This window comes from Pseudorca crassidens, chromosome 7, assembly GCF_039906515.1.
Source record: "Pseudorca crassidens isolate mPseCra1 chromosome 7, mPseCra1.hap1, whole genome shotgun sequence".
Lineage (NCBI taxonomy): Eukaryota > Metazoa > Chordata > Mammalia > Artiodactyla > Delphinidae > Pseudorca > Pseudorca crassidens.
In genome coordinates, this window is record NC_090302.1 from 42,685,066 (window position 1) to 42,708,126 (window position 23,061).

Below are 23,061 nucleotides of genomic sequence, written 5' to 3' on the forward strand. Positions count from 1 at the left end.
CACTTTATGACTTCTCATAGGCATATCCAAATTGTCAGCATCACTACTCTTGTGCCTTGGGGCCATTATTAAGTAAAAAAAGGGTGACTTGAACACAAGCACTGCGATAACTGCACAGTCAATCTGATAACCACACAGCTACTAAGTGACTAATGGGTGGGATATGCTGGATAAGGGGATGACTCACGTCCCAGGCAGGACAGAGTGAGATGGTGCAAGCTTTCATTATGCTACTCAGAAGGGTGTGCAATTTAAAACTTAAGAATTATTTATTTCTGGAATTTTCCATTTAATATTTTCAGACCACGGTTGACCACAGGTAACTGAAACTGCAGAAATTCAAACCATGGATGGAGACGGAGGGGTTTACTGTACTTAAATCTGAATAAGACTAATTTCATATTCTGCCAGAATGGTGAGAAGGACTTAAAGAGAACAATTTTTTTTTTTTTTTTTGGCTGTACGCGGGCCTCTCACTGCTGTGGCTCTCCCGTTGCGGAGCACAGGCTCCGGACGCGCAGGCTCAGCGGCCATGGCTTACGGGCCCAGCTGCTCTGCGGCATGTGGGATCTTCCCGGAACGGGGCACGAACCCGTGTCCCCTGCAACGGCAGGCGGACTCTCAACCACTGCGCCACCAGGGAAGCCCGAGAACAATTTTCTTGAAAAACCATCCAAAGTGGATGATAGTGCATGGTACTTTGAAAGTCCCACGGTTTTGGAATTCTCTGTGCTTTCATTCTTAACCTGAACCTGCATTTAATTGCACTAGTGTCTACTTTTGTTTAACTACAATTTAACTTATTTTCATTTAAATTTATCTTTGGAGTGGAGGAGGATGGATAGAAGGGTGGGTCAGATACTCCCCGTGTTTCAGCAAGATGCTTTAGTATTTTGAAATAGATATCTTGTCTCCTTGCCTGCCCTTATTGAGGTTTGAAGATTTTAAGTCCATCCTATCTTTTTAGAGCTTCCTCTTTTCCTTTAAGTAATTTTTGTCTTTGCTCTATCCTTCCTCCTATTCTTTTTCAGCATGAGCAAAAATTCAGCTTTTAGACAATCATAACTTGTGAAGGAACGAGTTCTGAATTTAGACTCCTCCCTGTGTTGACCATTCTGGGGTTATATGATTCCTCATATCCTTTCAAAGGTTGAGAGGCTAAAGTCTTATTAGCGCCCTGGTGGTATGAATTCTTGGTAAACGTTTCTGTAAGAATGAGGGAAATGTCAATTTTCAGGAAGAGCAGTGAACTGTGGAAGATTCTAAAATCATTTATGAAAATGCTTACAATTTGTCTTTTTAAAAAATAAAACAATTATGAGTTAGAGTCATAGAGCAGAAAGTGATCTCTTGACTCTCCTTATAAGTGAAATGAGTTTTACTTCTAATGGGATTGCTAATATTTTAGTTGTAAACCACAGAGATTATTTGAATAGGTTCCTCCCTATCCTTTGTGTGGTTTATTCATTTTTAGGGAAAAGTAATTGATGTCCTCAGCATTTTCCAATATAGAGTTTTGTCACTAACAGGCATTTGTTTCTTAAGATTCTGTATATTTTGTTACTTTTCCGGAAACTTATACAGACGAGCTATTGACACAGAACAAGCAAAATTGTGTAACTCTTTGTGGAAGGGTCAGTTAGAATGTCTGGCTAACAAAGATCTCTGGATCATGTTGACTGCATACAAGAGATGCATGTCAATTAATGACAACCGTTTCCTGACATAAAGCAGTTAATTCTAAGCTGAATATTTGTATTGAATTTTTTACGAATACCACATTTCTAACAAATTATAGAAATTTGGTTGTGTAGGTAAATAGCTCAAATTAATTTAGAGTAAAAAGTAGCCTTGCTGTCTCCTTGCATTTGAACTTTTAAATGCACTTGTGGCAAATATGAGAAGTACATTATGTTTGATACTTCAAATTAGAAAAACATTTATTCAAAAAATCTTTGTGATTGAAAATTGTTAGCATGATCTTTTGGCTTTGCCTGATATAAGAACTGCTCAGAAATCCAGTTTGGACTTGAAAATACCATCTTGATCAAAATGAGGCCCAGAGACAGAACGTGGCAGGAAATACTTGGCATTGCTGCTTTTCTTGGTGAGTCAATACAAATGATTTTGTAGATTAATGAAACAAAAAGGCTATAAAATATACAGCATCTTGAATTCTGCTCCATTGTTTTAGTGTTGGCTTCTTTTTTTAAAAAAAAATCTCAAACTGTCTATTGAGCCTCATCACTTAAGTTCTTTCAGCTTTTCCTTTTTGTTTCAAAAGCCTTGTACTTACCTCTTTTGTTGAGAGAGCAGCCATGAGCTCTGTGTCCAGTTGTTTCCAGTTCTGTGATGCCTAGGACATTGCCACTTCTCCTTTTATGGTGAAAAATAGCACCTTTTCTGTTTGCAAGAGCAGAGGCTGGGGAAGATGACATGATTGTGATGGTGATATGGGGATCGGGGAGGACTGATTTGAATAAGTGAATCTTAATGGCACCTTCAAAATGTTTCCCCTCTGGAAATTGAAAAACAGAGCTCCCACAGAGATATTTTATTCATGCAGAAATGAAATTGGAACTTGGTGTAAAATCCCATTGGCTAAACTGAACGTGATGTAAAAATTTGAGCATTCCAGTCCCAGGTAGATTACATTAGTAGAGGTTCCTCTTGGGAGAGCCTGGAGAAGTGCTTCCCAACCAGTCCATGGACTGGGTGCATCAAAACCCTTGGAGCTCTAGTTAAAATGCATAATGCCAGGCTCCTGCAAGGGTGAGTCAGAGTTGAACTGAGGAGGAGCCCAGGAACCTGCATTTTTATTGAGTATCCCTCCCTCCATTGGATTGCACTTGGGTAGATGTCTTAGTTCACTTAGGCTGCTATGAAATACCACAGACTGGGTAGCTCATACACAACAGAGGTGTATTTCTCACAGTCTGGAGGCTGGAAGTTGAAGTTCTGGGTGTCATTAAGGTTGAGTTCTGATGAAAGCTGGTCTCCAGACTGCAGACATCTCCCGGTGGCCTCATATGGTAGAAGGGGCAAGGGAGCTCTCTGGGTTCTCTTTATAAGGGTACTAATGTCATTCATGAGGGCTCCACTCTCATGACCTAATCACCTTCCAAAGGCCCTCCTAATGCCATCTCTTCGGGCATAAGATTCTCAGCCTTATGGGGTGGGGTGGGGGACACAAACATTCTCACCGTAGCAGTAAGGGATCATTTGGAATTTTCCCCAATGTTAGCCAGATTCTCTCATGAATCAGTATCTTTAGAATAACAAGTACCAGGATAGCAGCACTCACAGGTGCAGAAACTCCTGCCACCTGGGGTGGCTGCTGCCCAAGGTCAGCTGAGAGTTATAGGGGACCAAGCAGAGTGCCCCCAAATCCAGGCACTCTCCTCCGGGCCACCCTCTTTGCTACGAAGAACCTCTCCTGCATAAAGATTCCAAAAGGCATTTTCCTAACTCCTGTACCCAACTACCAGGAAACTCTGATACAGAACCTGGGCCTCCCTGTGTGGCTGGCCCCGGGGCCCCACGTGTCCTCATCGGAAAGGGCAAGTGGCAGTGTGCCTGCTCCTGTGTGAGGCTGCTTTGTCACTCAACAGACTCGTCCACTTAGTCCTGAGTCCTCTCTTGGCCAGGCAAACCCTCTTCCCATTGCTTTCCCAGACCGTGATCATCCTTGTTGTCTTAGTCAATGAATACCGAAGCACAGATAGTTATTAGGCTCCTACTATGTGCTCTGTTTTAGGCTCCAAAGACACGAGGAAACAAGAGAAATAAGGCCCCGTAGAGCCAACCTGCCAGTCCCAACAGAATGTGTCCATACCCTCTTCTGCCCGTTGGTTTCATAAGTCATTTACACCAACGTACAGAATTGTGTCCCCATTTCTGTTCTGTTTACGTACATCGTCTTCTGTAAAACTGAGCTGAAGCACAATGGCTTCTCCCAGATGGTTTCAGAAAACATCACAGACTGTTGGAGTTGGCTTTGCCCATCTGAGAAGCTTTATCAGCTCCTCCCTTTGACTCTCAGGGAGGCGGCCTTGACTAGAGATTATAGGTAAACTTTAGAACAATTGGCTTTCTGTTTAGATATGCTTGGTTTATCACTTGGAAAGGCCTTTTTGCTTTGGCCTCTGTTCTCTCCTGGCTCCTAAAAACCAACTTTCTTTTTCCTCCCCATGAGTCTTTCTGAGTCTTAAGCTGAAATTCGAACCTCAGACTGCTTTCTCAAATCTCAGAGTTTAGAATTTTAGTGCTAAGACGTTTTTCTGGCCCCTTTTTAGTTACATCAGTTTCAACCCTCAGTTTTTTTGTATGTGTGTGAGGTTCATGGGTAGAATTTCAGAAGCCTCTCAAGAGAAAGAGGGGGAAAGCTCCTTTAAGGATGGAGAGTAAAAGAGTACATTTCACATAATACACACCAAGATGAAATACCCAGATCACTGGGGGGTAGACTAGATGTTTGTAGTTGGAATATCACCAAAGTCTTATGATAATATTTAATTAATCAAATATTTAATTTGATTACCCATGGCAAATGACACTGGTTTTTTACTCGTAACATTCATGTTTCCTTACATAAGAAGCTTATTTAAATAAAAATTTTTTAATATTATATAATCATGCAGATGGTACATGGATATGATAAAAATAGCAAGGTAAGTACGGAAATAATGGAGTTTGGGGAAACACTGGTAAGTGAATGCCAAGAACAAGTATCCTGTAGGAAAGCTCCCAGCCCTGCAGAGTGCACACCCACCACCCACGGACACAGGAAGCCTGCGGAGGTGAGCTTTCACTTAAATAGAACACAGGTTATCCACGTGTGCCAACCATGCCCGAGTAGCAAGCCACGTAAGTGCAGATTAACCACTTGCCGAGCATGTATGCTGGAAAAGGAAGTAACTCACATTTACGGTGAGGGGAGGCACAGGATCCCGGCAGAGCATTGCAGTGAGAGACTCAGGGGAGTACGAGAGGCTTAGTGAGAGGCAGGTTGGTCTCCTGCCTGGAGGTCAGCGGGCACAAAAGCAGGGAAGGCGAACCAGGCCCTCGGAGGAATCTCTGTTACAACCAGGGTGCCTTACTCAGAGGTTACCCCCTGATTTTATTACAGACCACATTTGTAGTAGGATGACGATAAATAAGAACCTGAAACCAGTAGGCTCTTAACGATAACGAAAGTTTTAAAGTACTTATAACCCATCGTTGGTTTTCTTTCCTCCAAGTATGAAAACAGTGAAGCAAAAACTAAGTGGAAGAGAAGAGGCATTTCCCTTATTTATATTTGGAACAGAATCTAGAGATGGAATTGTAATTTTACTCCTTTCTCTGCTCTGTATTTTAATAGCATTGGGTCCAGGAGCAAAAGTCCTTCTGGCCTGTGGTTCCCTCCCCTGTCCCCCTTTGTCTCATCTGATTAAATCTCTTGGTCACTTGATACCAAAGTTCGCCTTCCAAGCCACGGCTCCCCCCTCCCTGCTGCTCCCAGAGTGAGGGAATGCTGCTCCCAGAGTGAGGGCTCAGTTCTCCTGCTATCTGCAGAGGCTGTGGAGGTGCCGTCCACCAGCATGTTGATTTTGTGGAAGAGCCAGTGAGAAAGTTCTCACAAAGAGATAAGAAACAAAGCAGAGTGGACCTGTGCTACTGACTGGCCCAAAATACATTCTAATACGCAGTCAGGAGGGATGTCAGAGCTAAGTCACCTATTCTTCCAATCACCAATAATTTTCGTTCTAAAAATCATATCCTTTAGATTTTTCTTTTGTGTGGAATAAATGAACGGTTGTGCTCAATGTCTGAGTGTTGAGTTTCTGTTTAGAAGAAGTGAGGATACAAAAACAAGCCCCGTATATACGCTGCCTATACCAACTCACTTCAGACCTAGAGACACATACAGCCTGAAAGTGAGGGGATGGAAAAAAGTATTCCATGCAAATGGAAATCAAAAGAAAGCTGAGTAGCAATACTCATATCAGACAAAATAGACTTTAAAATAAAGACTGTTGGGACTTCCCTGGTGGCGCAGCGGTTAAGAATCCGCCTGCCAAGGCAGGGGACACAGGTTCGATCCCTGGTCTGGGAAGATCCCACATTCCGTGGAGCAACTAAGCCTATGCACCACAACTACTGAGCACATGCCACAACTATGGAAGCCTGTGGGCCTAGAGCCCATGCTCTGCAACAAGAAAAGCCACAGCAATGAGAAGCCCACACACTGGAATGAAGAGTAGCTCCTGCTCGCCACAACTAGAGAAAGCCCACATGCAGCAGCAAAGACCTAACGCGGCCAAAAATAAATAAATAAATAATGTTTTTTTTAAAAAAAAGACTGTTACATAATGATCAAGGGATCAATCCAAGAAGATATAACGATTGTAAATATGTATGCACCCAACATAGGAGCACCTCAATATATACGGCAAATATTAACAGATAATAAAAGGAGAAATTGACAGTAACACAAGAGCAGTGGGGGACTTTAACACCCCACTTACATCAATGGACAGACCATCCAGACAGAAACTCAGCTCAGATCCTTAGTTTGAGTTTACTGGTCCCTCTAGTCCTGGTCACAGCTGTCATTGCAGAGACTGACTTACGTCTCGTGTTTCCACCCCCTCTCCCACCTCAGCCCCCATCTGCTGTTGGAACTGTCTCATTTAGAGCAGAGCTCTGAAGAATTAAAGATAAAGTTCCAAGTGCTGGAGTCTCAGAACCAGGTGAAGACAGTGCTTAGCTGATAGAAGGGTGTGAGTTGGCCATTTATTTGGGGAAACACTCAGTGTAGAACTAGCACATGGTGTTATCATGGGAAGTGCGTGTACCAACAGAGACCCAGATTTAGACCCAAGACTCAACAAACACTTCCAAGCTGAGTCACCTTGGACAGACTTTGACCTTGGACAGAGATTAAATAAACTATCTAATCTTTTTGATATTCAGGTTCCCTTCTGGAAAAAGAAGATACTAACCGGGTTGTGTTGAGGCTTAAATGAGAGGGAGAGGATCCTTCACCCCTACCCCCAGCCCACCGAGTTTCTTTGCTCTCTTGCCCTCAGCCCCAGGTGGTGTGTGTCTTTCAGTCTTTCTTCTTTGCCTTTAACCTGTCCTTTTTTTGTCCTATGTTTGGTTTTTTATTCTTCAAATAACCACAATATATTAGTAGAATTGAAGAACGTTTTAAAATATTGGTATTGATCAAATACATTTATATCATCTTTTTATTAATCTTTAAAATCATTTCTAACCTTTTCTTTTCAAAATCTTCCATGTCCAAAAGCAAAATCAATGACTTTTTACACATGATTCTGTGTTTGGGGCTGCTGGTGGGGTTGGCTTTAACCTTTTGTAAGTGAATGGCCTTTATAATGCAAAAGATCCTCTACCTTGGTATAGAACTTTGGGGTGAGTCTTGAGTGATTTTTCTGGTTTAAGAGGGCCCAAATTCCAGGTGCTTCGTGATAATTGCATAATCTCTCCGTTCACGTCAGCTTTGTGGTATGTAGAATGTGGAAGTATTAACCTTCACTTAGGATAAGGTAGCACTGTACCCAAGGTCAACCTTGCCGGGGTGGAATAGAAACAAGCGTGGCAGCATCATAGAAGAGATGCAGGGGACCCCAGGATTCTGCAAGAGCAGAGATCTAATCTGATTCAGGATTCTAGACCAAGCTCTCACCGTATAGGACCTTCCCACAGGTCCTCAGTTAACACACGAGGTCTTGTCAGCCAAGAGTCCTCATGAAACCGGTCTCATCACAATCATCTTTCGACAATTCGTATCTCACTTTTCTGCAGTTGTCTGCGATATAAGACCAATGGGGGAAAACTGACTTCTCATGTTTGTTCTATTCATTCCTCCATTTAGTTGTTTTTTGAGAGCTGACTATATGGCAGGCACAGTGTTCGTGGTACCCAAATGCGTGACTCCCAAGCCTTACCCTTCCTGGACTTAGGGTGTAGCAAGAGACATATCTGCAAACAAGCAGTTAGGGGATGGGCCCCACTGGGCTGTCCACAGGCACTTTGAGAGCTTAAAGGGGGCAAGCCTAACTGTTGGGGGGACGAAGGGGAAGAAAATTCCTTTAGGGCAGTGTTATTTGTGTTGAACCTTGAAGGCTAAGGCTTTAGCAGCCCGGTTGCTAGCCGCAGCTCTGAATCTGCATCAGCGTTGCCCTGTTTGCTGACTCACAGTTTCCTCATCTCTGACCTGGGAAGACGGCACCCACCTTTCCCATCTCTGGAGGTAGAAGTAAGGCAACAGGGAGGCTTGTGAGGTCGTGAGGACACTCACCTGTCGGGAGGTTCTTCTTCATGCCCCAACAGTGTGCGCCTGCAAGATGGTGGGTGTGCCTGGGCTTAGGGTTCAGTGTGCGGCTGTGAACTTCCCATCTGTCCTCATTAGACCAGTATGACTAAGTCCATTTGGTCATGATCCCGATGTTCTTCTCTGATAGTAGAGTCCGCATTAGAGTCTGATTGAGTAAATCCCCTCTTTCTCTTGCTGACAGTGTGCACTTGCAGAGATCACTGAACAGTATGAGCCCCAGGTTTCTCATCTGTATGATAAAGATGACGGTAATAGTTCATACCTCGTGGGTTGGTTGTGAGGATCAAAGGAGATCATGTGTGCAGAGTACCAGGCACAGTGTGACTCTCTAACAGTCACCATTATTAGGACTGGGGAGTAACCAGGAAGGGGTCACAGAGAATCAGGATAAGCCTCCTGCTTGGCCATTTTCATGGTGGTTCCTGCCATGGTTGAGGTCACCGCCACCCACATAGCACACTGGGTGGTTGAGAGAGGATGAGCCACCTCTTTTCCTATTTGTGGATAGTGAAGGCAGCTGAGATTGGATGAATTCCATATCACTATCATGTATTCAAAAAATACTTTCAATTCAATAATATTATTCAAGATTTTAAAAGGAAGGAGGAATATTCCATTGTATATATGTGCCACATCTTCTTTATCCATTCATCCGATGATGGGCCTAGGGGTAAGACGGGAATAAAGATACAGACCTACTAGAGAATGGACTTGAGGATATGGGGAGGGGGAAGGGTAAGTTGTGACAAAGTGAGAGAGTGGCATGGACATATATACACTACCAAACGTAAAATAGATAGCTAGTGGGAAGCAGCCGATAGCACAGGGAGATCAGCTCCATGCTTTGTGATCACCTACAGGGGTGGGAGGGAGGGAAACGCAAGAGGGAAGAGATATGGGAACATGTGTCTATGTATAACCGATTCACTTTGTTATAAAGCAGAAACTAACACACCATTGTAAAGCAATTATACTCCAATAAAGATGTAAAAAAAAAAAAAAAAAGGAAGGAGGGCTTCCCTGGTGGCACAGTGGTTAAGAATCCGCCTGCCAATGTAGGGGACACGGGTTTGATCCCTGGTGTAGGAAGATCCCACATGCTGTGGAGAAACTAAGCCCGTGCGCCACAACTACTGAAGCCCGCGCGCCTAAAGCCCGTGCTCCGGCACAAGGGAAGCCACCGCAATAAGAAGCCCGCGCATCGCAATGAAGAGTAGCCCCCGCTCGCTGCAGCTAGAGAAAGCCTGCACGCAGCAAAGACCCAACGCAGACAAAAATAAATAAATTAAAATAAATAAATAAATAAAAAAAAATCAGGGTCTTTAAAAAAAAAAAAGGAAGGAAATGCTGTCCTAGGCTATAACATGAATGAACCTTGAGGGTATTATGCTAAGTGATATAAGCCAGTCACAAAAAGACAAATACTGTGTGATTCCCCTTATATGAGGTACCCAGAGTGGTCAGATTCTTAGATACAGAAAGGAGAAAGGTGGCTTGGGGGGGAGGGAGGATTGGGGAGTTGTTTAATGGGTGTGGAGTTTCAGTTCTGCAGGATGAAAAGGGTTCTGGAGATTGCACAACAATGTGAATATACTTAACACTTCTGAACTGTATACCTACAAATAATGAAGATGGTAAATTTTGCTGTGTGTATTTTATCACAATATTATAAAAGCTTAATGAGCTTGTGCCAAGTGTAAGGCATTATACCTGGCCCAAGGGGAGGCAGTGTGAATAAAAACAAATATGGCCCCTGTCTCCTCTTACGAAACTTACAGGCTGGTAAGGGAGGCATATGTCAAAGGAAGAATGACATTAATGGGCAAAAGTGCAGCTGGAACAGGTGCTCCAACCAGAAGTTCATGGTACCCTGAGAACCTAGAGTATGGGGACTTGACCTCATCAGGCAGACCAGTCCAGGTGAAGAGCAGCAGTGAGAGGGGTGAAGGGAGACCATCCCAGGAACGTGCGAGGCATGAGCCGAGGCTGCAACGAGGAGGCCATTGTGGCTAGAGTGCAGAGGGAGGAGGAAAGCGTGTTGTGAGAAGAGGCTGGCGAAGACAGAGGGGCCAGACCACACGGCCTTGTTGGCCACAGTAGAGTTTTCTTTCTTCCTGAGCTGAGGGGAGGCCATTGAGGGTTTTTTTTTTTTTTTTTTTTTGCGGTATGCGGGCCTCTCACTGTTGTGGCCTCTCCCGTTGCGGAGCACAGGCTCCGGACGCGCAGGCTCAGCGGCCATGGCTCACGGGCCCAGCCGCTCCGCGGCATGTGGGATCTTCCCGGACCGGGGCACGAACCCGTGTCCCTTGCGTCGGCAGGCGGACTCTCAACCACTGCACCACCAGGGAAGCCCCCATTGAGGGTTTTGAGCCGAGGTTGGGAAGACACACAGAAAAGCAGGTTTGTGTTTTGAAAAGATCAACCTGAAGGAACATTTTTTTTTTTTCTTACAAGGAAAGATCTTATCAAATGCTAAGAGGTGTCTCAATTATTCACCTGGAAAAATCGTTCGAGTCCCCTAGATGTTTCTCCGGGGCCTGATGTTCACAGGGCCCTCGGCGAGAGTGCAGACGGAGACCCACATCCCATAAGTCTAAATGGTTACAGGCAGTAATCAAGCCAACAAACCGTGATTAATATGTTCTGTCCTCTTACCATGACAAACATCTCTTTATAACTAAAATGTCAAAAAAGATATGTACAGCTATGGTTTTTAATATGACTAAGAGCGAACAAAGTATCAAAGATGATTGAATTTAACTATAACCGCACTGTCTGGGTATTCTGTTGGGTCAGTGAGATGTGGATACGTAATAAAATATTTTATAATTAATCCATCATTTCCTATTTCATAATTTTTGGCCTTCTTTATAGTAAAATCATGAATTATATTATTTTAATTAAGATTTTCATACAATTCGTGTTGTTTTAATAGAAATGCTGTTAGATGACTTTTTTATAACAAGTATACTGAATATATATTGTATATATATTTGTATATATGCAGTTCACCCATTTGAAGAATCCAACTTTTATTGAGTCATTTTAGTTCTGAGATCATTTTCATTAATTCCAATTAGAAGAAACTTTGCCCTACTGAGATCATATCAACCTGAATTGTTAAAAAAACTTCTTTAAAGCAATACTTGGATTTGAAAATGAACCATAAATATAGTATATTATGTTCCAAACATGGTAATGGGATCTCTGAGATAAATTATCTTTATCACAAAAAATATTAGAAAGAAAATATTTTAATTCCATCACACAAATGTCTGTCACGCTGCACCTTTTCCTGTCTATTCAAACAATATCTCAATCTAATATTAATGTAAAGCCCTGGCATCATGTTTCACACGTATTATCTGGACATCTATGCACATTTAAGAGCAGTAGGAATGGTTTGATGTTGTAAAATATTCCTTGGCTGCCATGTACAAGTGTTGTGAGTTTGGAGGACCTCCTGAACTACAAATTGGAATATGAGGAGGGGGAAGAATATAGACATTTGGTACAGCTAGGGATGGTGCTTCATTGTGCGAGGATCCATTGTATTCATGTATTTGAAAGAAAGGAATTGACAAGTTAACTAGCCTTTTCTCACATCCCGGTGTTTCTGCTGCTCAAACCTTCCCTGCGCTCTGAAGCAGCCCCCATCGCTGCCATGGCTGGTATTAGCAGTGGGGAAACCCTCGAATGTTTGGGGCTTTCAGACACGCATGCCAATTGTTTCGAGGTCATAGGGCAAGGGATGTCGGGGAGCAGTTCCCTGGGGCCTAAACAGTGTTAGTCACCAGAGCTGATGTTTAGGATTACTCCAAGTGACATGGGCACTCATGTGTCCTTAATAAATTGTGTGTGTGTGTGTGTGTGTGTGTGTGATATTTGTGGACTTCTAAAGCACAGGGTCCAGGGTGGGGACCCCTCTGCCCAGGGGTTTAGGATGGCACTGCCTGCAGCCTCAACTTGCATAAGCACTCGGCAGGCCCTTTCCAAATCCACCCCCATCAATTTACTAATCCTCATATTGGCCAACGCTGCCAGGAGGAACTTTCTTTCTCACTCTGTTCCTTTTAAAGACTGCTGACTGCGTTTTTCACTTGTTTTGTCTTATTAGGAACTGGAGAAAGTGGCAAAAGCACCTTTATCAAGCAAATGAGAATCATCCATGGGTCTGGTTACAGCGACGAAGACAGAAAGGGGTTCACGAAGCTAGTTTATCAAAACATATTCACCGCCATGCAAGCCATGATCAGAGCCATGGATACCCTGAGGATACAGTACGTGTGTGAACAGAATAAGGTAACATGCTTAAGAGTGTTGGACCCATTTGTGAATACATGCTATACTCCTGGTTAGCATATGTATCTGAACTAAAAGATTTACTGCGTGCTTCCATCAGAGGCCTAAAGAAGCTCTTGAACTCAGATTCTGGGGTAGAGATACTCCAGAGGAGTGCGATGAATTTAGGAACAGCGCCGCAGTCTTATTTCTGCAGAAGCTCTAGCATAGTGGTAGTGTGGTGCTGCCCAGTGCGCAGCAATTCAGAAATGTGGGTAGTCATGCTGGTGACTTCTTTCAGGTGCTGAGAAAAGGAAGACATACATATACATCTCCTCTTTCAGCTAAGATACCTGGTTAATTTCTTCATTGGAGCAGTGGAGATCTTGGGTTTACAATGGCCAACTTTTTAAGAATTCCCAGTCTTAGGAAAATGCCCTGCAGACTACTCAAAGAAGTCAGCGGGCTTTGTTTGTTTGTTTGGGGAGCTAGCCCTTCTTAGGAGCTAAGTGATGATTTATGAAGGGTAATGCTTGTGTCTCAACTAGCAGAGAACTCTCATAAAGTAATGGTATGGAGTTGCCATTTGCTTTCCTGTCACCGTGGGTTATTTAAAATACATATCTGTTTAAGACTATAGGAAAATAATGAGGCAGGAGGGTGGGAGGAGGAGACAAATAATATTTTCTATGGTGTATTGGAATGTAAATCCATAGGAAAATACTATGTATAAGTTCATTAAGAATCTAACTGATAGAGTTTCTTTAAAATAATTGATACCAAGTTACGACATGATATGATGATAAAGAGAAAAATTCTGTCTGATTCTCTTGTGGATCAACTGAAAAGAATTTAGCTGCTCAAATGCCAGAATAGTGGTCTAAGTATGGACCTCAGGGACAACTTTATCATGAACTTGTGGCATCTGTGTTCATGTACATTACACAAAGAGCTTCAGAGCAATCAATCTAATTTTATTTTATTACTCAGTGACTGGATTACATAGGAAAACTCAACATGCACCAGATTTTAGACGTACCTTTACAGTGTGACTGCAACCTTGTGTCTTTACCACCATTTCCTTGCAGTCTTGAGGAAATGAAGGAATATAGCTTGCCCACAGCTTCAACCTTCAACAGTGTTACGCTGAAAAATGTGTGTGTGTGACAGGTGGTGGGGGGAGGGTGTTAGTGGTGGGAATTAGTCTTTAGTATATCTGATGCCAAGGAATATGAGAGGTGCGTCCTGAGCCACTGGGTGATTCTACAAGTGACTCTGATTCCTTTACACATTGGTTTTGAGTATATACATCATATCTTTTTGAATGCATGCAGTTAAAAAAAGAAATCACCCTTTACAAAGTATTTTAAAAATTAGGTCATCTATGGAAATTTAGGATTATTTCAGAGAAGAGGTATGTCAGGAACGTCCTTGCGGTAATTTTAGTTAATCTACTTTCCTCCTTTGTAAAAGGCATTTGTTTCCCCAGTCATAGTGGGGTGACTAACTGGAATTTAGGGATAGATTTGTAAACAGGCCTATTGGGAAGAAAAGGCTCAAGTATAAGTCAGTTCTGCTTATCTTGGCAACATGTGTTTGTAAAAACCTGATCAGATTTAGTCATCAAGGTCCCTGGGTTTTTGTTTGGTTTTCCCTCAAGGTCTTCTAGAGGAATTCTGAGTTTATATTTCAAACAAAAAGGTTTTATGGGGTTTGACATTGCACCACTTTCTTGTGCTCTCTCGATATGAATTCTTTCTCACAAGGCCATGTCCCCTTGCCCACTAATCTGCATTAGTTTCCCCCAGCTGCCATAACAAAGCACTTCAAACTGGTGGCTTAAAACAGAGATTTCTTCCTTCACAGTTCTGAAGCCTGGACGTCTGAAATCAAGGGGCTTGGTTCCACCTGGAGGCTCTGAGGGAGGCTCTGTTCCATGCTGCCCTCCTAGTTTCTGATGGTTGCTGGCAATCCTTGGTGTCCTTTGGCTTGTAGATGCTTCCATCCAGTCCCTGACTCTGTCTTCCCACAGAGCTCTCCCCTCTGTATCTCTGTGCTCACATGGTGTTCTCCTCTCTGTGTCCAAACCTCCCTCTTCCCATGAGGACAGCAGTCATTGGGTTAGAGCCCATCCTAATCCAGTATGACCTCATCATTGCTTGATTATATCTACAAAGACCCTATTTCCCAATAAAGTTACTTTCTGAGATTTGGAGTTTTCATGAATTTCAAAGCAACACTATTCAACCCAGTACAGTCTGCCCTCTGCCCCAATCCCCCAAAGAATGTCTAGCCTATAAGCAAAATACATTCACCCCATTCTAATATCCCCCAAAGATTTAACCCTAAAAACAGCATCAACTCCAAGCCTCAAATCTGATCTAAATATCAACTCAAACGGTCCCCAATCTCATCATTTAAATACTCTAAATCAGGAATGGGTGAGACTCTGGGTATGGTCCATCCAAGAGCAGAATTCCTCTCCTTTCACACACCTGTGAAACTGGGAAATGAGTCAGTAGTACCTCTGTCTCCTCCTCATTTGCTGTCTCTGGCTCCATTCGCAATTCCTTCTTTCTACTTCAAGTACCTGCATTCATGCTTCATAAACTTCCTCTTATCCTTCAGACATATGCCAGGAATGAACCACATAGTGACATGGCTTAAGGAGAGGCAAAAGGTTGAGTAGAAAGATCACTGGATTTGTTCCCCCAAATCTGGGCTCTGCTCATCGCTCACCTGTGGGTCTCAGGCAGGAGTCAGCAAACTTTTTCTGTAAAGGGCCAGAGAGGAAATATTTTCGGCTTTGAGGGCTATACAGTCTCTGTTGCAATTACTCAGCTCTGCTGTTGTACAAAACCAGGCATAGGTAATGCGTAAACGAATGAGTGACGCTTGCTTATAAACTCTGTTTGCAAAAGGTGAAAATGATTCTTAACTCACGGGCCAAACAAACAAAGGCCAAGAGCAGATTTAGTGCATGGTCTGGAGTTTGCTGACTCAGTCCTAGGGGAAGCCGTGTAACCTCTCCGGTCTCGCATTTCCTTGTCTGTTAAATGCAGACAGCACGTGCTCTGTCTACTTCATAAGCCAACATGAGCAAAAGGAAGTGCTTTACAAATTAAATGGCACTGGAAAATAGAAGGTTATTACTGGGGCAAGTTCAAAAGCCAGAAATCAATTCATTGTTTCTTCTGTTGATTGTTTAGGTCAGTCATTTTGATCGATTTCTTCTTTATTATTTTCTGAATAATTTTCTCTGCGGGCTAGTCCTGATTGCAAATGTGAAACTATAACAAAGTACCCTTCTTAGGTCATAAAATGATAAAATGATTAGTACTCTAGGAGTTTAAGTAATTACTTAAGAAGCATGATCTATGTCTTCTTTTTTAAAAAAAATTTATTTTATTTATTTATTTTTGGCTGCATTGCATCTTCATTGCTGCGCACGGCCTTTCTCTAGTTGCAGCGAGCGGGGGCTACTCTTCGTTGCAGTGAGTGGGCTTCTCATTGCGGTGGCTTCTCTTGTTGTGGAGCATGGGCTCTAGGCGCGCGGGCTTCAGTAGTTGTGGCACATGGGCTCAGTAGTTGTGGCTCGTGGGCTCTAGAGTGCAGGCTCAGTAGTTGTGGTGCATGGGCTTAGTTTCTACACAGCATGTGGGATCTTCCCGGACCAGGGCTCAAACCCGTGTTCCCTGCATTGGCAGGTGGATTCTTAACCACTGCGCCACCAGGGAAGCCCGTGTCACCAGGGAAGCCCGTGTCACCACCAGGGAAGCCCATGTCTTCTTTACGAAGTATTGCTTCATTCAAAACAATTGACTAGTTAAGTCAGGGATGAACAAACCTAATTAGCTTTTCTTTTCAGTCCTTCCCTCACTTCTTTTTCCATTATTTGATTTTTTTCAGAGCTAGACACTTTCTTAAAAGTCTGTAGAAGGGAATTCAGAGTGATTTTAGGGGGTTTTATTTTAAATGTTAGCAAGATTATTGGTCAGCCAGGTTGTTGAAAATCTTTGCCTATTACTTGACAGGCTAATTTTGAAAGGAAATTTATCAGAAATTTAGTAGCGTTTGGTTTTTAACCATGTTTTAACCAACATGTTTTTTCAATTAAGATTTAGCCTTGAAGATTATTTTCTCATACATTGCCTACTTTTCTTAAAAGAAATTATTCATATGTATTCACTCACTTTGTTGATAAGCCTTAATTTTTATGTCTCTCAGGAATGTCATGAGCACATATTAGAATTTATGACTTCTTGGATAAATACTACAGAGGCGTTTGCTCAGTGTCAGGACTACTAAATTTGAATTAAGCTTCTATCTTGTGTTTCCTGGTGATGATTTCACGGAAATCTTCATCTATTTTACCGTTTGTAGTGTCTCCAACTTGAGAAATTCTCACTGTAGGTCTGTAGTGTGGTAAAGGAAATCTTATCCCCTTAAAGGTTCTGCAGAATCGGCTTGGATGATTTACATACAGAATTTCCCAAGGGCAAAGGACAGCCCTGCCTAACTTTTCAAAATGTTTGGTTCTGTATTCAGTGATCTCTAGAAAAAAAGTACAAGGTCTACAGGTTCTTTCGGTAGCTGACCCCAGCTTCTTACTTGCCCTCCTTCTTATAGGAGGTCTTCCCCACACTGGGGTCACATCGTATTTGCATGTAACATGCACACATTTAACTGCAAGGGCTCATCCTGAAAACAAAAACAACACCTTAAAAAAGGAGAGTTAATAATTGAACAGCAAGAGGAGTATTTTGCCTGCCATTCCCCTCTAGTACTTAACTTGGAATTCGGTGTTTCTAGAAGTGTGAGGTCTGAAATTTCCTTCAAAAAGCATCTTTCTCTTCTGCGAGAAGCTTTTCCTGAATTCCAAGTCACACTTGAGGCAGTGGGCTTGGGCCCTGTAGCCACCTACAGCTCTTGAATGGCTGAATTTGGGAGGTTTAATTGACTCACAAGGTCTCCGCTGATGTTGTTTCAAGTTTTTCAGGTCCTTCATTTAGGTACACGGATGTCTTTGTCATCCGTTCCCTGTAGTGTCTTGAGTTTCAGCCCCTTGGAGCGGGATCCCCCCTCTCCTGACTGCTGGATGTATCAGGAACATGCAAAACAATGGTCCTCATTGGGAGCTCTTGGGAGGCTTTTCTGCTGCCGCCCAGGGTACCAGCCCTGGAGAGTCGGGCCTAAGTATTCTTGGCACGCAGCCCGAGCTTTTGGATTGACTTTTAGAAGCTTCCCAGGTGATTCTGATTAGGCAGCCAAGTTTGAGAGCCACTGCTATATGTATCTTAAGATGATCTGGAGGCGTTCAGTTCGGATTCTACTTTCTGATGAGCCTTTCCATAGAGGAGAGGGAGACTTCTGGTAATCTCTTCCATGGGATGACCTAATCAATCTTTATCCAAAGGTAAATTGAGGGGCCAGCACTGAGGATGTTTGTTTAGTTCAGCAGTACCGGGGGCGGGGAGGTCTTAGTGAGATGAGGTGATGGTAGTGGTGACAGCATCTCCAGGTGACATTTTTGAATTCAGGGCAGATTCTGTGTTTTTTCCTTTGAGTCTTGCAGGAGCCTAGCACAGCATCATGGCGAGAGCTTCCAGGGATGGGGTGGGGGTCGGGGGGAAGAAACAGCTGCATTTCCTTCGCTGGAGTTCACATTACTGGGCCTTCTCAGTCTCCTTTTCCCGCTGTTGCTACACTGAAGTTATCGTTTCTTTTTGATCAGTAGAGAATCAGGGATGCAGGTTATTTTGATAACATGCCCAAGGTATAGATATTGTTTGTAATAAAAATACCTTACAATTTCATTTTGTAAATAGAGACATTATATTAGGAAATTAAGTAGTAACATATTTTCACTCATCATTAATAGATATTTTTATTTATTGAGATGGTAATTCACTAGGTATAAAACTTAAACATCAAATATCCAACTTCACATTTAAGCAATAAAGTCAGGTATTTGCAGGTTAGGATTGCAGAAGACATTTTTTTTTTTTTTTTTTCTGTACGCGGGCCTCTCACTGTCGTGGCCTCTCCCATTACGGAGCACAGGCTCCGGACGCGCAGGCTCAGCGGCCATGGCTCACGGGCGTAGCCGCTCCGCGGCATGTGGGATCTTCCCGGACCGGGGCACAAACCCGTGTCTCCTGCATCGGCAGGCGGACGCTCAACCACTGCGCCACCAGGGAAGCCCCAGGAGAAAACATTTTCTAACACCAAAAAGAGCTTTGATCATGTCTCATATCTGTGTATATTTAACTCTTCCAGCTTAACTTTTCATTTTCAGAAAGAGGCTGAAGTTCTAGAAGGGTCTGTTAAGGATGCGTGTGAGGAAATCAGGCACAGTTAAGTGAAAATGATCAATTTATGTGGCTCTTTACAGAAGAGCTTCTCAGGGTTTGACATATGTTAAGACCCCCTTATTTTCTAATTTTAAAAACATCTGTTTAAATATGCTTTTCACTCCTACTTCCTCCAATTTGAAAAGTCATATTCTGCATGAGCCTCTGGGAACAGGGAGGCCAGTGCTCAGACTTTGGCTTTGGCCCAGGGTCACTGGTTCTCTGGCACATGTTAAACTCCGGCTCTTTGTTCCCATGTCCTATTGGATATTAAAAATCGTGTGGTACATTTTTCTCCTTACTAAGAACTTGGAGTCCTAGCCAGTGTCATAACAACAACAAATTCTCCGTCAAAATCCTAGGCTGGAGTTTTTCCATTTATGCCAATAGTTCTCTGATTAATCAATGTTGACTTCAGTGTGAAAGTTGCTCAATCACAGCTTGCAATGTAGGAGTTTGGAAAATGGGAAAGAATAGGATAAAAATAAGAAAGAACTGGTTTTCTCCTTAATCACTGTCACAAGTAAATCTGACCACCCACTATGCATTGGGAGATGAGGAAAGTTTGGGGCCAGTGATGAGATTGATTTGACCGTTGAAATGTTAATTTCTTCCCTTACCTCACCACCAGGTATGAACGTACCACGTGCAAAGAAATGCTTTGAAAAAGGGAACATCTCACAAAGTTATAACCCAGGAACTAGTGTGACCATCAGACTATTTGAACACCTATCCATCCATCTAACATGTGAAGTATTTTCCTTGAGTCTTAAATTGCATGCAACTTTGTTGCTATCTTAAAATACAAAGGGGAACATGTGAAATACCCTCACAATTCAAAACTCTTTAACAAAAGCTAGAATCATGGTCGGTGATGCTAGCCAAATTCTTTTTTAAAAAAGTCTTACTGAAATACAGTTGATTTGCAACGTTGTGTTTAATTTCTGCTGTACAGCAAAGTGACTCAATTATATATATATATTAGGTGAGCCCAAAAGTTCATTCGGTTAGTGAATACGTTGTTCCATAAAGTTCTTCGTGAAAATGAAAAATGTCTACTGAAAACCGAACGAACTTTTTGGCCCACCCAATATATATATACTTTTTCATATTCTTTTCCATTATGGTTTATCACAGGATACTGAATACAGTTCCCTGTGCTATACGGTAGGACATTGTTGTTTATCCATGAAAATTCTTGTTAGATCCAAAGTCCTTCACAATTTGCTTTCTCTTCATGGCAGAGCCGCACTCTCATTTTCTGATGGTAGAGAGGTAACAGGTGTGTTAATGCTACTCTCTTCTCAGCCCTGCCTTTTCTTATCACCCAGTTTCTTCACTGATGAATGAATGCCATAAACATGTGCCAAGAGGTAAATGAATCCCCAGGTTTGTTTTGGAGTCCTGCCAAGAGAATCATCAGTTCACCTTGTTGCATTGAATTGCGAGGTAGATTTTCTTATTAACTGGTTAATAAACTCTGCGGTATTATCCTAGGCAAAGCATTCTAGAAAGCATCCCTTATTAAGAACATTTTTTTATTCAGGTGGGAGCTCAAATGGGATACAGTAACTAATCCAACAGAAACAAATAGTTAAAAGGTTTGTGTATGTGTGTCTGCGTGCATGTGTGGGTGTGTAGGTGTGAGTGAGTGGGCGTATTCACCAGTCAACCCACCTTCGGAGTTAAAACCATATACATTGGAAACCAGAACAGCTGGCTTTTTAAATTTTCATGGACTCTTCTTTTTGGAAGCTCAGATGTTTCCAGGGAGCTTTGAGACATTGCATCGTGTGTACTTCACCGTGATTTCTTTTTCTTTTTAATTTTTATTTTATATTTGGAGGATTTACGATGTTGTGTTGGTTTCAGGTATACAGTAAAGTTATTCAGTTATGCATATACATATATCTGTTCTTTTTCATATATCTATATGAAATAGATACATATACCTATTTTCTTTTCCCATATAGGTTATTATAGAGTATTGAGTAGAGTTCCCTGTGCTATACAGTAGGTCCTTGTTGATTATTTACTTTATATGTAGTAGTGTGTCTATGTTCATCCCAACCTCCTAATTTATCCCTCCCCCACACCTTTCATCTTTGGTTACCATAAGTTTGTTTTCTAAGTCTATGAGTCTGTTTCTGTTTTGTAAAAAAGTTCATTTGTACCCTTTTTTAGATTCCACATATAAGTGATATCATGTTATTTGTCTTTCTCTGTCTGACTTACTTTACTCAGTATGAAAATCTCTAGGTCCATCCATGTTGCTGCAAATGGCATTATTTCATTCTTTTTTAGGGCTAAGTAATATTCCATTGTATATATGTACCACGTCTTTATCCATTCCTCTGTTGATGGGCATTTAGGTTGCTTCCGTGTCCTGGCTGTTATACTGCAGTGAACATTGGGGTGCATATATCTTTTCAAATTATAGCTTTCTCCGGGTATATGCCTAGGAGTGGGATTGCTGGGTCATATGGTAGTTCTATTTTTAGTTTTTTAAGGAACCTTCATACTGTTCTCCATAGTGGCTATACCAATTTACATTCCCACCAACAGCATAGGAGGGTTCCCTTTTCTCCACACCCTCTCCAGCATTTATTGTTTGTAGACTTTCTTTTTTTTTTTTTTTGCGGTACGCGGGCCTCTCACTGTTGTGGCCTCTCTCGTTGCGGAGCACAGGCTCCGGACATGCAGGCTCAGCGGCCATGGCCTAGCCACTCTGCAGCATGTGGGATCTTCCCGGACTGGGGCACGAACCCGTGTCCCCTGCATCGGCAGGCGGACTCTCAACCACTGCGCCACCAGGGAAGCCCTTGTAGACTTTTTGATGATGGCCATTCTGACCCGTGTGAGGTGATACCTCATTGTAGTTTTGATTTTCATTTCTCTAATAATTAATGATGTTGAGCATCTTTTCATGTGTTTGTTGGCCATCTGTATGTCTTCTTTGGAGAAATGTCTATTAAGGTCTTCTGTCCGGTTTTGATTGTTTTTTTTTTTGTTTGTGTTTTGCTGTTGAGCTGCATGAGCTGTTTGTATATTTTGGAGATAAATCCCTTGTTGGTCACATAGTTTGCAAATATTTTCTTCCATTCTGTGCGTTAGCTTTTCAGTTTGTTTATGGTGTTCTTTGCTGTGCAAAAGCTCTTAATTTTGATTAGGTCCCATTTGTTTATTTTTGTTTTTATTTCCATTACTCTAGGAGGTGGATCCAAAAAGATACTGCTGCGATTTATGTCAAAGAGTGTTCTGCTTATGTTTTCCTCTAAGAGTTTTATAGTGTCCGGCCTTACATTTAGGTCTTTAATCCATTTTGAGTTTATTTTTGTGTTGGTGTTAGAGAGTGTTCTAATATCATTTTTTTTTTTTTACATGTAGCTGTCCAGTTTTCCCAGCACCACTTATTGAAGAGACTGTCTTTTCTCCATTGCATGTTCTTGCCTCCTTTGTTGTAGATTAATTGACCATAGGTGTGTGGGTTTATTTCTGGCCTTCTATTCACCTTGACTTCTGACACTTAAAACTCTGTCAGGTTTAATTAAATATGATCTAAAGTAACATAAAATAGCTTTCATAACATAAAAACATTGTTACTGTTGCTTTGTATCTTCCCTAAATTAAATTTTAAATATTTTGGCATTTTTAATCTGTAATTAGAAGTAAAGATATGGGCACATTTAAGTTGGCCATTTATGAAATCTGGTTAGAAAATTGTTTGCTTTTGTGTGTGAGTATATAAAGAATAGAAAGTTTACTAATTTTTCTAGATTCTCTTTTTTTTAAAGTCACAACTAATCTAGTCTTTTAATCATTTAAATAGTTAAGGTGGAGCTAGTTGCAAAAAGGTTGAGGATGATAGGAATAACTTTGTATTTTAGGTGCCTCAAAATTCTCTCCCTTTCATTTACACTGAGAGCTCCAGTGGTTGAATGATGGCATTTGTGGGAGGCCATCATGATCAACCAGTGGCCACCAATTCTCCCCAAGACCGCAAACTCTTCCCCCTCCTGTTGTATCTTTGCTTTGTGTTGACATGGAATGTCTTTCCTACTGAACTGTGTGGAGGCTTCACTT

General features: G+C 42.0%; 1 protein-coding gene across 1 annotated transcript in view; it reads left to right on the forward strand.

Annotated features, from left to right (window-relative positions):
• The window catches only part of GNA14 (G protein subunit alpha 14), a 193,769-nt gene that overhangs the window by 85,907 nt on the left and 84,801 nt on the right, over positions 1–23,061 (forward strand). Inside the window, exon 2 of the mRNA XM_067744121.1 lies at positions 12,462–12,646. Coding sequence (XP_067600222.1) covers positions 12,462–12,646 — 185 coding nt within the window. The remainder of the gene's footprint in view (positions 1–12,461; positions 12,647–23,061) is intronic.